Here is a 13,588-nt window from a genome sequence, read left to right as displayed (position 1 = left end):
TCCCTCAGCCTGGCGTGCTCCCTCTTGCAATCTGCCCTCTCCCAACCCAGGACCTCTCAGGTAGGGTCCCTAGGTCAGGCTGGTATCAGAGCCAATCGGGGCTTTCTTTCCCTCCGCTGCCACCGGCAGCTGGCCCCGCCCCCACCTCTGCTACTGCTGGCCATCTGTGCAGCGCTGCCCCCTCCTCCCCCAACACAGGTTGCCTCCCTCTGCAGGCGACAGGCAAATGGATTGGCCCCACACACCCCCGTGTCGCTGGCTGGCTGGTTGGTCGCCTGGGTCTCCCTCTGTGGGGCAATAGATCGCCCAGCAGAGGAAGGCCCCGCCCACCCAGCCAGGGTCATCACTGCACAGAGGGTGTCCTGGGCCTCTCTCTGTGGGCAATCATGGAGTGATGGCTGGGCTGCCCTCCCCCGACCAATCTTATTGCACCTGCCTTGGCTGGCCTGGCACCAGTGCATAGCGTGGTTGTCCAGAAGGTCATCCAGATGGTTGTTCTGCTGTTCAGTCATTCGGTCAATTTGCATATTATGCTTTTATTATTATAGATTAATATTTTCTTTGGTGTGGTGATGGTATTATGATCATATAGAACAGCAGTTCTCAACCTGTGGGTTGCAACCCCTTTGGCAGTCGAACAACCCTTTTCACAGGGGTCGCCTAAGACCATCCTGCATATCAGATATTTACATTACGATTCATAACAGTTATGAAGTAGCAACGGATTCGTGCACCAGTGGGGTCCCTCAGCCTGGCCTATGGGGATCAGTGGACCTCCACGCTGCTGCAGCCCAGCCTTACCCGCTACCTCATGAGGGCAAGGGGGAGCACATAGGGGGAGTACCGCAGCTGCACGTCTGGCGCCCAAGGGTCAGCTGAGCAGCACTCCCACAGTGGGAGCGCACTGACCATCAGGGGGCAGGCAGCTCCTGCATTGAGCGTCTGCCCCCTGGCGGTCAGTGCACGTCATAGCGACCAGCTGGTCATCAGGTAGTCTGGTTACTTAGGGTTTTATATATATAGATAGTGTAGAACAATGCATACAGTTGGCCCTTCATATCCATGGATCCCCAACCATGGATCAAAATACGTTTTCTGCCCAGCCATGGTATCTCAGTGATTGAGCACTGACCTATGAACCAGGAGGTCAGAGTTGGGTTGCAGACCTGATCCCCAGTAGGGGGCATACAGGAGGCAGTCAATGATTTTCTCTCATCATTGGTGTTTCTCTCTCTCTCTGAAATCAATTTTTAAAAAAATTTTAAATACTGTTTCCCATCTGCACTTGGTTGAATCCATGCATGCAAAACCCAAGAATAGGAAGGCTGACTGCATTTATGAAAAAAATCTGCACATAAGTGGACATATACACAGTTCAAACCCATGTTGTTCAAGAGGCAAGTACAGAACATTACCTGCATAGCTGGGAGGACCAGACAGATGCATGACCTTGGGAAATATAGGAAAAGAAAGTCCAAGAGCAAATATAACAAAAAGTGGAAGAACCATGAAAGACAGCACAAACCACACATCTTAGATCTTCATTTAGTCTCTTTCAGTGTTTTTCTTCCTGTCCCTGACCTCTAAATGCTGGTAGGCTCCGTGAGTCCTTGGACCTTTACTGCACCCACACTCATCTCCTCAGTACTCTTATCCAGACTCATGGCTTTTAATATAACCCATACGCTATGACTCTGCAATTTAAATCTCCAGCTTAGACCTTAACTGACCTCCTCCTGTAGTCCATCTCAATTAACAGTAAATCCATTCTTCTAATTCTCAAACCAAAAACATGAAAACATTGTTACTTCCTTCTTTACTCTCATGTTCAATCTGGCTTTGAATCCTATTACCAAAAACCTAGACTCTCACTACTCTCCATCCACTTCTACTCTGGTCTAGCCACTGTCATATTATGTCTAAATTATTTCAATTGTCTCCTAGTTGGTCTTCCTGCCTCTGCTCCCCCTTCAGTCTATTCTTTTTATTAATTTCATTTAAATAGCTTCTTTTATTTTTAATTATTTTCATTTTTCCAGCTTTTCTGAGGTACAATCAACAAATAAAAACTATGTACCTTCAGACTATTCTTGATCCAGCAATCAGAGTGAGCAAGTTAAAAATCTAAATCAGGCCGAAATCGGTTTGGCTCAGTGGATGGAGCGTCGGCCTGCGGACTGGAGGGTCCCGGGTTCGATTCCGATCAAGGGCATGTGCCTTGGTTGTGGGCACATCCCCAGTGGGGAATGTGCAGGAGGCAGCTGGTTGATGTTTCTCTCTCATCGATGTTTCTAACTCTCTGTCTCTCTCCTTTCCTCTCTGTAAAAAACTCAATAGAATATATTTTAAAAAAATAAAAATAAAAATAAATAAAAATAAAAATCTAAATCAGATCATGTCATTCCTCTGCTCAAAACTTTTAAATGCCTTTCTACCTCACTAAGAGTAACGGCCAAATTACTCACAGTGCCCATGATTTACAGATTCTGGTCCCCTCTTTACTTCTCTGGCTTCTTCTCCCACTCCTCTCAATCACTCCACCTACAGCCACACTAACCTCGCCATTTCTCAAAAATACCAAGCACGCTCACACCTCAGGGCCTTTGCACTTATCCCAGAAAACAATAGAGATCACTTAATCACTTAAGATTTTTTAAAAATATATTTTTATTGATTTTCAGAGAGGGAGAAAAATAGAAACATCAATGATGAGAGAGAATTATTCATCAGCTGTTTCCTGCACGCCCTCTACTGGGGATCCAGCCCAAAACCTGGACAAGTGCTCTGACTGGGAATAGAACTGTGACCTCCTAGTTCATCGATCCACGCTCAACAACTGAACCACACCTGCCGGCATCACTTGTGATTTTTAATCAAATGTCACAACAGTGAAGCACTCCCCACGTCACTCTATCTAAACTTGCAACTCCTGTGATATTTCCTATTGCCATCTGTTTTATTTTTCTCTTCAGCCCTACGAATGTCTAACATATGGACTATATATCTTTTACTTATTCATTATGTATTGCTACATCCCATACAAGAATGTAAGCTACATTAAGGTCTAGAATTTTTATCTCTTCTGATCACTTTGTATCCCCAATATTCAATAGCGCTTGACTCAATAAATATTTGTAGAATGATTCGTTAAATCAGAAGAGGCTTTATTTTTAAAAATTTTTAAATATAAAATTATTCCAAAATAAAATATTACTACAAATATTTTTAAAAATCAGAATGCCCTGGCTGGATGACTCAGTTGGTTGGAGCGTCGTCCCATGCACCAAAACAGGTACAGGTTTGATTCCCAGTCAGGGGACATATCTGGTTGCGGATTCAATCCCTACTCAGGGTGCGTATGGGATACAACCAATCAATGTTTCTCTCTCAGGTAGATGTTTATTTCTTTCTCTTTCTGTTCCTGCCTTTCCCCTCCTCTCTCTCTAAAAAGTCAATAAAAAATACATATTCTCAGATGAGGATTTAAAAAAAAAATCAGAAGAGGCTTAATTATAGACAAATAATACTAATCTTAAACTTTTCTCCACTGTCTAAGCTGATGGAAGAAGAAAACAAAGTTTTAAATATATTGTTTTGAAGTACAAAAGTAGTTAATAAAAGAACTAAAATAATTATTACAAAAATTGGGACAGCGTTGTTGGGAAGAAATCCTCATGTTCACTTATGGAACTCAATTACCTTAATCTGATAAAATAAGAAACGGCAGTGTGATATCGTCACTTCGTTTTACATAGTATTAAGGGTTGGGAAGGTGACCTCCCAAAGAAGTAAAAACACAAACACTTAACTAAGATTGCCTCTGCGAAAGGAGACCATGGATGAGAACGAACTCTTTGCTTTTCATTATAAACTCTTTTTAAAAATAACTATGCACTCATATTATTCTGTTAAAAATACTTAACAAATCTCATCAAAATTAAAAACCTGCTCTGTGGAACACCCTCTGAAGAGGATGAAAAGACAAGCTGCAGAGTGGAAGAATATATTTGCATATTGTATATCCTACAAAGGACTAGTATCTAGAATATACAAAGAGCCCTCAAAACACAATACAAGCATCCAATCTAGTACCTTGAATAGAAAATAAACTCAATAAATAGGTGATGGAAAGACAAAGTAAAAACTGAATGCTGTTTGAAAAGAATATGAATTAAACATTCTGGGTCTAAAACTGGTGAGGTACTTTGGTTGGTGGAAAGCATGCCTAACAGTTTTGACAATATACTTAAATATATTGTTTGATTTTTTTTTCCAATTAATAAGTTGTATCTATGCTAAGAATAAGGAATACTTATTTTGTTTCACATGTACAAGACAGATCACAAAATGAATAATGTAGATGTAAAAATGTTATTACCTTCACAAATGAGATTCCAGCTAACAGTACTAACACAATCCTCAAATCCCACCCCCTAATTCACAAAAATAAGATTAATCCCTTTATCTTTGGGATTATGAGTCAAAGGTACAGACAAAAGAACTGCTCCATTAATAAATGTAAATAAATTTCTTCCAACACTAGTATACCTGCTTGTCCTGTTTGGCTGAGGTAACTGTTCAATGACCTGACTGATGGAACCACATGTATCCAAATGAGAAGAATCCATAGGGCCTGAAAAATACAAGAGGATATTAGCACAAAAGGCATTTACCCCTAAACTTTAATACAAAGTCAGGAATGCAGACAATACAAACCTAATCAGTTCCATTACAGAAAGCCAAGCTTTTGCGTGCCTACTGTGCACCCGATAGTGTGCTGGATTTCCTTACATACATTCGCCACAACCACATCTAAACCCACCAGCTCTAACAAGTGCACCCTTGCAAAACGGGACGGACAGTTTGAAGCCCCTCACCTGCAGCTTTGTCTTCCTTCAGATGGTCATTGAGCCCACTTTTACTGTCTCCTTGCTCTCCAGCTGATGGTTCAGGCTTGGGCACCACATCCTAGAAAACACACAAACATAATATCCCCTCTACAGGCGAAATCATTTAAAATGAGACATGCTTTTTGTGAATATGGTGATTTCATTTTTCCAACTAATTGTCTCCAAAAGATAGTGACCTGAGTACTTACCTTTGCTGGGTGGTCTAGATTATGGTGGAGGGGGGAGGGAGGGGGGACCTGCTCAATCATTTCCAAACAAGGTATCACTCACCAACACAGGGTTCTCTTTGTGTGCCTGTAAATGAGGAAGGTGTCGAGATAGCACACTGAAGTGAGAACCAGAATCATCTTCTAGAACCTGGCTTTCAGGCTGAGAGTCTTCAATGATCAGGCAAGGAGTGTCTTGCTGAGAGAAATCTGAATCCAACTGACTTCCAGGAGGGTCCATCTGCTCCCCTGGAATGGAGTAACAAAAGATCAGTTCTGTCACCTACCAGCCTTCCGCGCGCGGTGTGAGCTTAAATAATGGGGCGGGAAGACAGGAGTTGGGGAAGGGGACCACCCTAGAGCTCTTTCCATTAAAACGCGATGATCGTGCCAGCACTCTCCCATCATATTCCCCAAGATCCGATGCCTCCTTACTTACCATCGGCCTGCCTATCCTCTCCCTCGCCTTCTCCATCACCTTCCCGTAGACACCCTTTCCCCTCCTTCCTAACCTCGTCTCTTCCCGCCCCTTTTTCCATCCCCCACAACTCCCCCTACGTCCCTCTGGAGCCTCTACCACCCCCAAAAGGTGGCTTTGCCATCTCTGTTCGCCAGAACCCCCACAGCCCTTCCCGCTTCCTCACGACCACTCAGCCTACCCAGCTCCTGCTTCCCCACCCCCTCCGCAGGGCCCTCCAACCCTTTCCCAGTCACCGCCGCCATGCTTGCCACCCCGCCCCCTCCGGTCAGCCATTCCTTCAGACCCCAAAGCCAAGGCTCCAGAGCTGCCTGCGCCCCCACTCTTACCCAAGTAGTACCAGGCATCTCGGCGGGTGGCCCCTCGCGCCAGAGTCAGAGATCTCTGCACGCCCCCCAGGTCCCTCCAGCTCTATCCCCAGATTGTCGCTGTCGCCACCGCCGCCACCGGCCTCGAACTCCTCCTTTTCCCGCGCGTCAGTCAGTATCGGCTTGCCCATTCGCTGTTGCTGCCTGCCACTCAAAAAATCCTGCGGATGATTGGTGGATGCGGCAGAATGCCCCGCCCCACGTAAGAAAAAGGAACACGGCGGCGTGTTTCCATGGCAGCATGGACCTTGCAGGCCCTCCCCCTGGTAGAGCCCTAGAATGACAGTATCCTTGAACCGAAGGGACCTTGAGAGGGAGTGAAATATATTCCCTAGCCTCCAGGACAATTGTTTATACCACTACGCAGAAAATAAAAAAGATCTGTTTTTATCCTCCATGCACTGAAGACCCCTTCTCTGACCCTCTTCCGTGGAAAGAAGAGGGTTTCCCGACTGTTTCATAAAAGGGCAAAGAAAAGGATCCAGGATGGCTGGGACTCCTGAGCTGATGAAACTGGAGAGAGAACACTCTTTGGGGTTTACCTGTGTCAATCAGGATCACTTCTGGGGGCCCTACCTGAATTCAAGACCCTCACATTACATCTCTGCCAGTTCTTCTCCCTTGGCCCGCCCCGCCTCCACCCCCCCCTCCATTTACATTGTCTGAGGACCCCAGTAAACCATATTTTTTCCACTGCCATTTCCTGTCTGGAACTTAGTTCAAGCTTCACATTTGCTTATCGTTATCCTATCGTGTATGGGATTGTAGCCTAGGAGACTATAGCCCCAGACAAGTCTCCCGTTGAGAGAATTGAACACAGTGATTCTCAGGCTCCGTGGTGAAGAGAACAGCTGCTGCCCCTTTAACAACATGACCTCAAAGATCCCTCCAAGACCTGAGAGTCTATTATCCTAATGATGGTGCCAGGATCTTATAGAAGGTGTAGCAGCTGTGACTTGTATTAATGAACTAGGCCCCATGAGGAATATGTTTTTTGTTGTTTTGGGGTTGTTGTTTTTTAAGGGGTTGGATCTAAGATGGATTTCTACCCGAGAGTAGCTGTCAAAAAGGAAAGCACCTACCCCGTGCCAAGCATATACATAGTAGGCATTCACTAGGAGATAGATTTCTCCTCTACTCCAGGCTCAGAATGACTTAGACCAGCGGTTCTCAACCTTGGCTGCACGTTAGAATCACCTGGAAATCTTTTGAAAATCCTGATTTCTGGGCCTCATCCTCCAGAAATTCTGCTGCTTTGTTACTAATATTGTGGCCCCACCGCATAACAAAGAAACAGAATTTCCGGAGGATGAGGCCCAGAAATCAGGATTTTAAAAAGACTCCCAGGTGATTCTAAGGTGCAGCCAAGGTTGAGAACCACTGACTTAGACACAGCCCAACATGATTCTCCCATCCTATAAAACCCCGTTTCAGCATTCAATGTAGGTTAAGCTAAAGTGCAGCTTCCTACCAACCAATCTTCACCCTGCTCTTACAAATTACAGTGATCATCTTTTTCAAACTAAAAATCAAAGGATGTCATCGGAGCATGTGTAACTTATTTCAAAAGACAGACTCTGAAATAAAAATTTCCTGAAAAATCTAGAATTTATTATTTCTATAACTAGAATACAATTATTGTCCCCAGAATGTTTTATTAGTGGAGCAAAAATGGAATGAAACACAGATTCATGCCACTTCTGCACCTTGAAGTTTATAATGGACACCTCTCTTCCTCCACTCCTAATGCTGAAGAGAGGTGACCAAATAAATAAAATCCTAAAAGGACCAGGTCAAGTTACTATTAAGTAACTTCCCTAGGTAGACAAATTAATTCATCTACTCAGTTTGAGTGGACACAAACAATTGGCTTCTGTGTGGGGCAAACCTTGACCTTGAATCCCATAAAAATCCCCCAAAAGTCACTGTACTTTTATTCTCCTTTGTCCTGCTATTGAATTTCCCCTCTCCAAGCAAGACATAAATAAATAGGCCTTCCTGATTATTTGACAAACAACTGTGTTTGTCAAGACACATAAACTATACATTAAAAAGGATAAACTAAACCTCAATAAACATAACTAAAAATAAATAGATAGATACATGAATGAGCCTGAGCCATTCCCATTACTAAGTAAAAAAAGAGCCTTGCCCAGCTGGTAGGGCTCAGTGGTTGAGCTTCGACCTATGAACCAGAAGGTCACTGTTGGGGGCACGTGCCTGGGTTGTGGGCTCAATCCCCAGTGTGGGGCGTGCAGGAGGCAGTGATCAATGATTCTCTCTCATCATTGATGTCTCCATCTGTCTCCCCCTTTTCTAAAAAAAATTTTAAAAGTTGAAAGATCTTTATTTTAAAAACGAATAATAAATAAATAAAACAAGAGCCTTAAAAACTGTGAAGAAAAACTGTGAATTGCTTGTTAGACAGTATGACAACTAAATTAATTGTTAAATTACCAGTAAATGTCAGAAAATGCAGGCGGATGGTTAGCCACTGGGGCTGTAACTGATTGCAATTGGGTGAGCTAAAGGCTCTTTATTGACTCAGACTGAAAAGGACCATCAGCACATCTACCTTTCTGTAGGTGCATCTTTATCTAAGACACTTCAGACTGAGAAATCTAATCTACCTCTAAAGCCCTCCCAGACAAGAAAATTCCTCCAGACCCTGTGTTAACTCATTTTAAAGTTTAAACAAACCTCATTATCAGAAATTTTTCTTCTAATTGTCTAACTTAAAACCTTTATTCTAGAGCTTAAAGCCATTTTTTTTTTACCGTATCTTTAACTGGTAATTTTAAAACCTGAATAAGTTCCCATAAGGCTGGGATCATCTCATCTTGTCCACTAATTCCATAATATGTTTCAACCAATGAAAAAATAAACATAAATGCTATATACTTAGTCTTTTTCTGAGGTCTTCTCACAGACTTCTCTAAGCAAAAGAACCTCAAACTGTTTAATTCTACCTCAGAAACTATTCACCAACACTTAAATTTGCTTCATGGTTTTCCTCTGGAAACTCATAGTTTGGCAGCTTAGTGGCAGAGAACTTTACTGAGGATCTGACAAGTAGTAAATTTAATGGTAAGTTATTATATATCCCTTTTAAGCTGCAATATTAAAGTATTACATACTGACTTATATTTAATAGATAATTATGAACTTCTCTTGCACAGTCATATACCAATGCTATAATTAATTAATAACATGTATTAAATTTTAAAATGTGGCAGGTATTGTGTTCTGTTTTACATTCATTATCTCACCAAAAAGCCTCATAACTCTTTGAAGGTTACAGATGAGGACAGATGAGGACACTAAGATTTAGAGCAGCGATTTTCAACTGGTGTGCTGTGAAAATTTTTTTAAATATTTTTTACTGATTTCAGAGATGAAGGGAGAGAGAGAGAGAGAAATAGACACATCAATGAATGATAAGAGAGAACCATTGATTGGCTGCCTCCTACACGATCCCACTGGGTATTGAGCCCGCAACCCAAATATGTGCCTTGACCAAGGAATTGAACCGTGACCTCCTAGTTCATAGGTCGACACTCAACCACTGAGCCAAGCCGGCAGAGCTGCAAGAATTTTTAAAACATGAAATACCTGACTATTTAGTTAGGGCACTGATATCTTTTCCCTTAGATTGTCAAATAAAAAAGATGAAAATAGCCCTAGCCAGTTTGGTTCAGTGGATAGAGCATCAGCTGGCAGACTAACAGGTCCCAGGTTCAATTCCGGTCAAGGGCACATGCCCGGGTTGTAGGCTCGATTCCCAGTAGGGGGCGTGCAGGAGGCAACCTGTCAATGATTCTCTCTCATAGTGTGAATGAATCAAAATTATACCTATTTTGTTATGTGTCAGACTGGCAAAAAAAATACATTTTTTTGTGTGTGGCACAGAATTTTTGTAATTAGTTTATGTGTGCTATGAGATGAAAAAGATTGAAAATCACTGGTTTAGAGAGATGAGATAATTTACACAATGTCTCAGGGCCGGCAAGAAAGAATTTGAACCCGTCTGTCTAACTGAAGAGGTTCTACGTGGAGAGCGGCTACAGTGTTTGGACAGGTTCAAGCCACGGACTAATGAGGGCACAGTCCTCTCATGGCCACGTGCAAGTCCCAGCTTGGAGGGCAGAGCCCTCCCAGCACAATTATAGCCAGCAGCTATAGTTGTAAGCTTGAACCTATGGTCCAAACACGTGGCCCCACGTACCTGAGTAATGTGGGCTTGGTAGAGTTCAGGTGCATGTAATTGAGTAGGATCGAAACCCATGAGAATGTTGTAAACATCTTAACCCCGCCCTTACTTTACCTCATGGAATCTGGCTATAAAATAAAGACACAGCTTGTGGGCACTGGCGCTGTTTCTCCATCAGAGAAGCAGCATCCCACCCAGACCCAGCTTTCTTCTCTTGTCTGTCTTTTCTCAATCTTTCACTGCCCCCTCTCAGGGTCACTGAACCAGGCTGAGTTGGCGTGGCACATAAGGTGCCCTGGAGCTGAATATGCCATGGCCGTGCCAGCTCACCATAGTTCTATATATTTATAATTGAGGAGGAGGAGAGACAAAGAAATGGCAAAGTAGTTGATAACATTTTTTTTGTTTTAGAATTGTTTTTATTTGAATACTGAATATGGGTGTCCCTAATGTTCTAAGAATCCAAAATAATTAAAATAATATTAAGAAAATAGAGGAGAAACTGTAAAGCTGTCAACACCACATCCTTAAGAAGTTAATTCTCATGCATATAAGCATAATGAACAGACGCAAGACACTGGGGTGGGGTGTGAGGGCATGTGCGGGGAGGGGGGGAGTAGGGAGGCCAGGGGGAGGTCAATGAGGAAAAAAAGGAGACATATGTACTACTATTTGTAATACTTTAAACAATAACATAAAATTTAAAAAATAAGTCAACAAAGAGGTAATGATAAAATTAAAAATGTGAAAGAAAATTACTTAAGGTAGTCATTTGCTAATCCTAATATATAAAGAGCCAGGGTCCTTAATGTCCAAAATGACCAAACAGACGACCAAGCACCAGGCTGCGCACACAGCAGGCTCGGGTCGGCGGGGACTGGCAAGCGGGCTGAATTGCTGACCTCTTGGTCCCTCCTGGGTTGTGGGCGCTGTGGCGACCCAGCACTGACTGCCGCCACCAAGGCAGGTGCCATGCAATTGGTATGGGGGCCCTGCCATCACCCCACGATCGCCCCGCAAAGGAAGGCCCAGGCCACTGGCCAGGGGGCTCTGTGATTGTCCCAAAGAGGGAAGCCCAGGCTACCTGGCCAGCGGTGGTGAGCGGGGCTCCCGGACTGCAAGAGGGCGCAGGCCGGGCTGAAGGACCCCCCCGCACCCCGAGTGCATGAATTTCATGCACCGGTCCTCTAGTGATACTATATTAACCTCCTACTGTATTTGTAACCCCTGCAATGAAAGCCATCCCAACTGGTCTATATCTTATATCTACAGAACTTCCTCCTGTTAATTTTAGGTAAACTTTTTATTTTGAACAAAATTTCAGAGCAACAAAAAAGTTATAAAAATATTGTATAATAATCTTGTTTGGACCCTTCTACCTAGATCCACATGTTAACATTTTGCCACAATTCATTTGTGTGTGTGTGGTAAAGTACACATAACAAGAAATATACCATTTTAACAGTTTTTAAGTGTACAGTTCACTGGTATTAAATATATTCACATTGTTTTGCAACCATCACTATCACCCATATCCAAACTTTTCAACTTCCAAATTAAAACTCTGTTTCCATTATATAATGACTCCTCATTCCCTTCTCCCTCCAGTCCCTGGTAACCACCATTCTACTTTCTGTCTCTATGAATTTGACTAGTTTAGATAAATTCATATAAATAGAATCATACAATATTTGTCCTTTTGCGTCTGGCTTATTTTACTTAGCATAACGTCCTCAAGGTTCATCCATGTCATAATTTTAATAGCATGTGTCTGAACTTCCTTCCTTTTTAAGACTGAATAATATTCCACTGCATGTAGTATCACAATTTGTTTCTCATCCTTATTCATTCTAACCCACTTTCCAGACTTTTTCAGAGCCCCCAGACTTTGCCACCTCCAAGTATAGATGAGATCCTGGAGGCATAGTAGCAGAAAGACACCAAGGCAACTGCCCCGTCCAGGTAGCTAAATTTCCCAGCCAGCCAATCAGTTGCAGGCCCTCTTCTCAACTGGGTCTCTTTGAAACACAACATTTCTTCACAAACTTGAGTTCATTTATTAATTTCAATTCACTTATGTTCAAGGCACCATTCTGGCTCTATGGTTCATTTTAGTAGTAAACGGAATCTAGAGATCACAATTTGGATAGTTGGAATGTTGGAATGCTTATTGATACTGGATTGATCACTGTTGGGCTTTTTTCAATTAAATTTTGGGATTTCAGAAGTTTTATCCAACTTTTTTCATTTTATATCTTTCTTATCAACATCTTGGTTTCTGATAACACTGACATAAATTATTTATTTGCTTTATTCTATTATATGTAAAATGTTATTACCAATGTTATTATTAATGAGATGATGATTAATGAGAATAGTTTGACATTTTCTTTGCAGTTGATTTTTTTTCCTTAGGGTATATCCCATTAAAAATGTGCAGTTAGGATATATGCTACAACATTGATAAATCTTGAGGATATTATGTTAAGTGAAATAAGCCAGTCACAAAAAGATAAATGCTATATGATTCCACTTATATGACCTAGAGTGGTTAAACCATAGAGACAGAAAATAAATAGAATGGTGGTTACAGGGGCTGGAGGTAGGGGGCAAATCAGGAGTTATTGTTTAATAGGTATAGACTAGTGATGGTGAACCTATGACACACGAACTCATCTTTTTGGTTGATTTTTCTTTGTTAAATGGCATTTAAATATATAAAATAAATATCAAAAATAAAAGTCTTTGTTTTACTATGGTTGCAAATATCAAAAAATTTCTATATGTGACACGGCACCAGAGTTAAGTTAGGGTTTTTCAAAATGCTGACACGCCGAGCTCGAAAGGTTCGCCATCACTGGTATAGACTTTCAGTTTTACAAGATAAAAAGAAGTATGGAGATGGATGGTGGTGATGGCTGCACATTATTAATGTATTTAATGCCACTGAATTGTACACTTAAAATTGTCATTTTATGTGTATTTTACTATAATAAATATTTTTAAAATCTTTATTGTTGAAAGTACTACATATGTCCCCTTTCTTCCCCCATTGACCCCTTTTGGCCTACCCTTAACCCCCTATTCCAGGCCTTTACCACACTATTGTCTGTCCATGGGTTATGCATATATGCATACAAGTTCTTTGATTGATCTCTTCCCACTCAACACCTCATCCCAGCCTTCCCTCTGTATAATAAATTTTTTTAATGTGAAGTTAAATTACTGTATTTTATTTATTTATTTGTTTGTTTATTTATTTATTTTTAAGAGGATCATTGCACAGAGGAGCAAATTAACTATTTTTTATTTTCATGATTGAGGATCAAATAGGTTTTAGTTATCTGAATGTCCATCAAGAGGCTTAGATGATGATGAAAAATTAAAAAGCAGAATGTAAGTGTAATACAATTCAG

The 13,588-nt window shown here is 41.8% G+C and overlaps 1 protein-coding gene across 4 annotated transcripts in view; it reads right to left on the bottom strand.

The window, feature by feature from the left end:
- The window catches only part of TP53BP1 (tumor protein p53 binding protein 1), a 110,229-nt gene that overhangs the window by 81,290 nt on the left and 15,351 nt on the right, over positions 1-13,588 (bottom strand). For 3 of the 4 annotated variants that reach the window (XM_006778023.2, XM_006778026.2, XM_015557540.1), the window contains exons 1-4: positions 5,935-6,073; positions 5,181-5,365; positions 4,878-4,968; positions 4,549-4,633 (exon numbers count right to left, since the gene is read on the bottom strand). In XM_006778023.2, coding sequence (XP_006778086.1) covers positions 4,549-4,633; positions 4,878-4,968; positions 5,181-5,365; positions 5,935-5,941 — 368 coding nt within the window. In that variant the 5' untranslated portion in view covers positions 5,942-6,073. Of the gene's footprint in view, positions 1-4,548; positions 4,634-4,877; positions 4,969-5,180; positions 5,366-5,934; positions 6,074-13,588 lie in introns of those variants that run through there. The other variant, XM_006778024.2, reaches the window with a different exon arrangement.

This window comes from Myotis davidii, unplaced genomic scaffold (assembly GCF_000327345.1).
Source record: "Myotis davidii unplaced genomic scaffold, ASM32734v1 scaffold46, whole genome shotgun sequence".
NCBI lineage: Eukaryota > Metazoa > Chordata > Mammalia > Chiroptera > Vespertilionidae > Myotis > Myotis davidii.
This window is presented reverse-complemented; position numbering and strand designations above follow the sequence as displayed.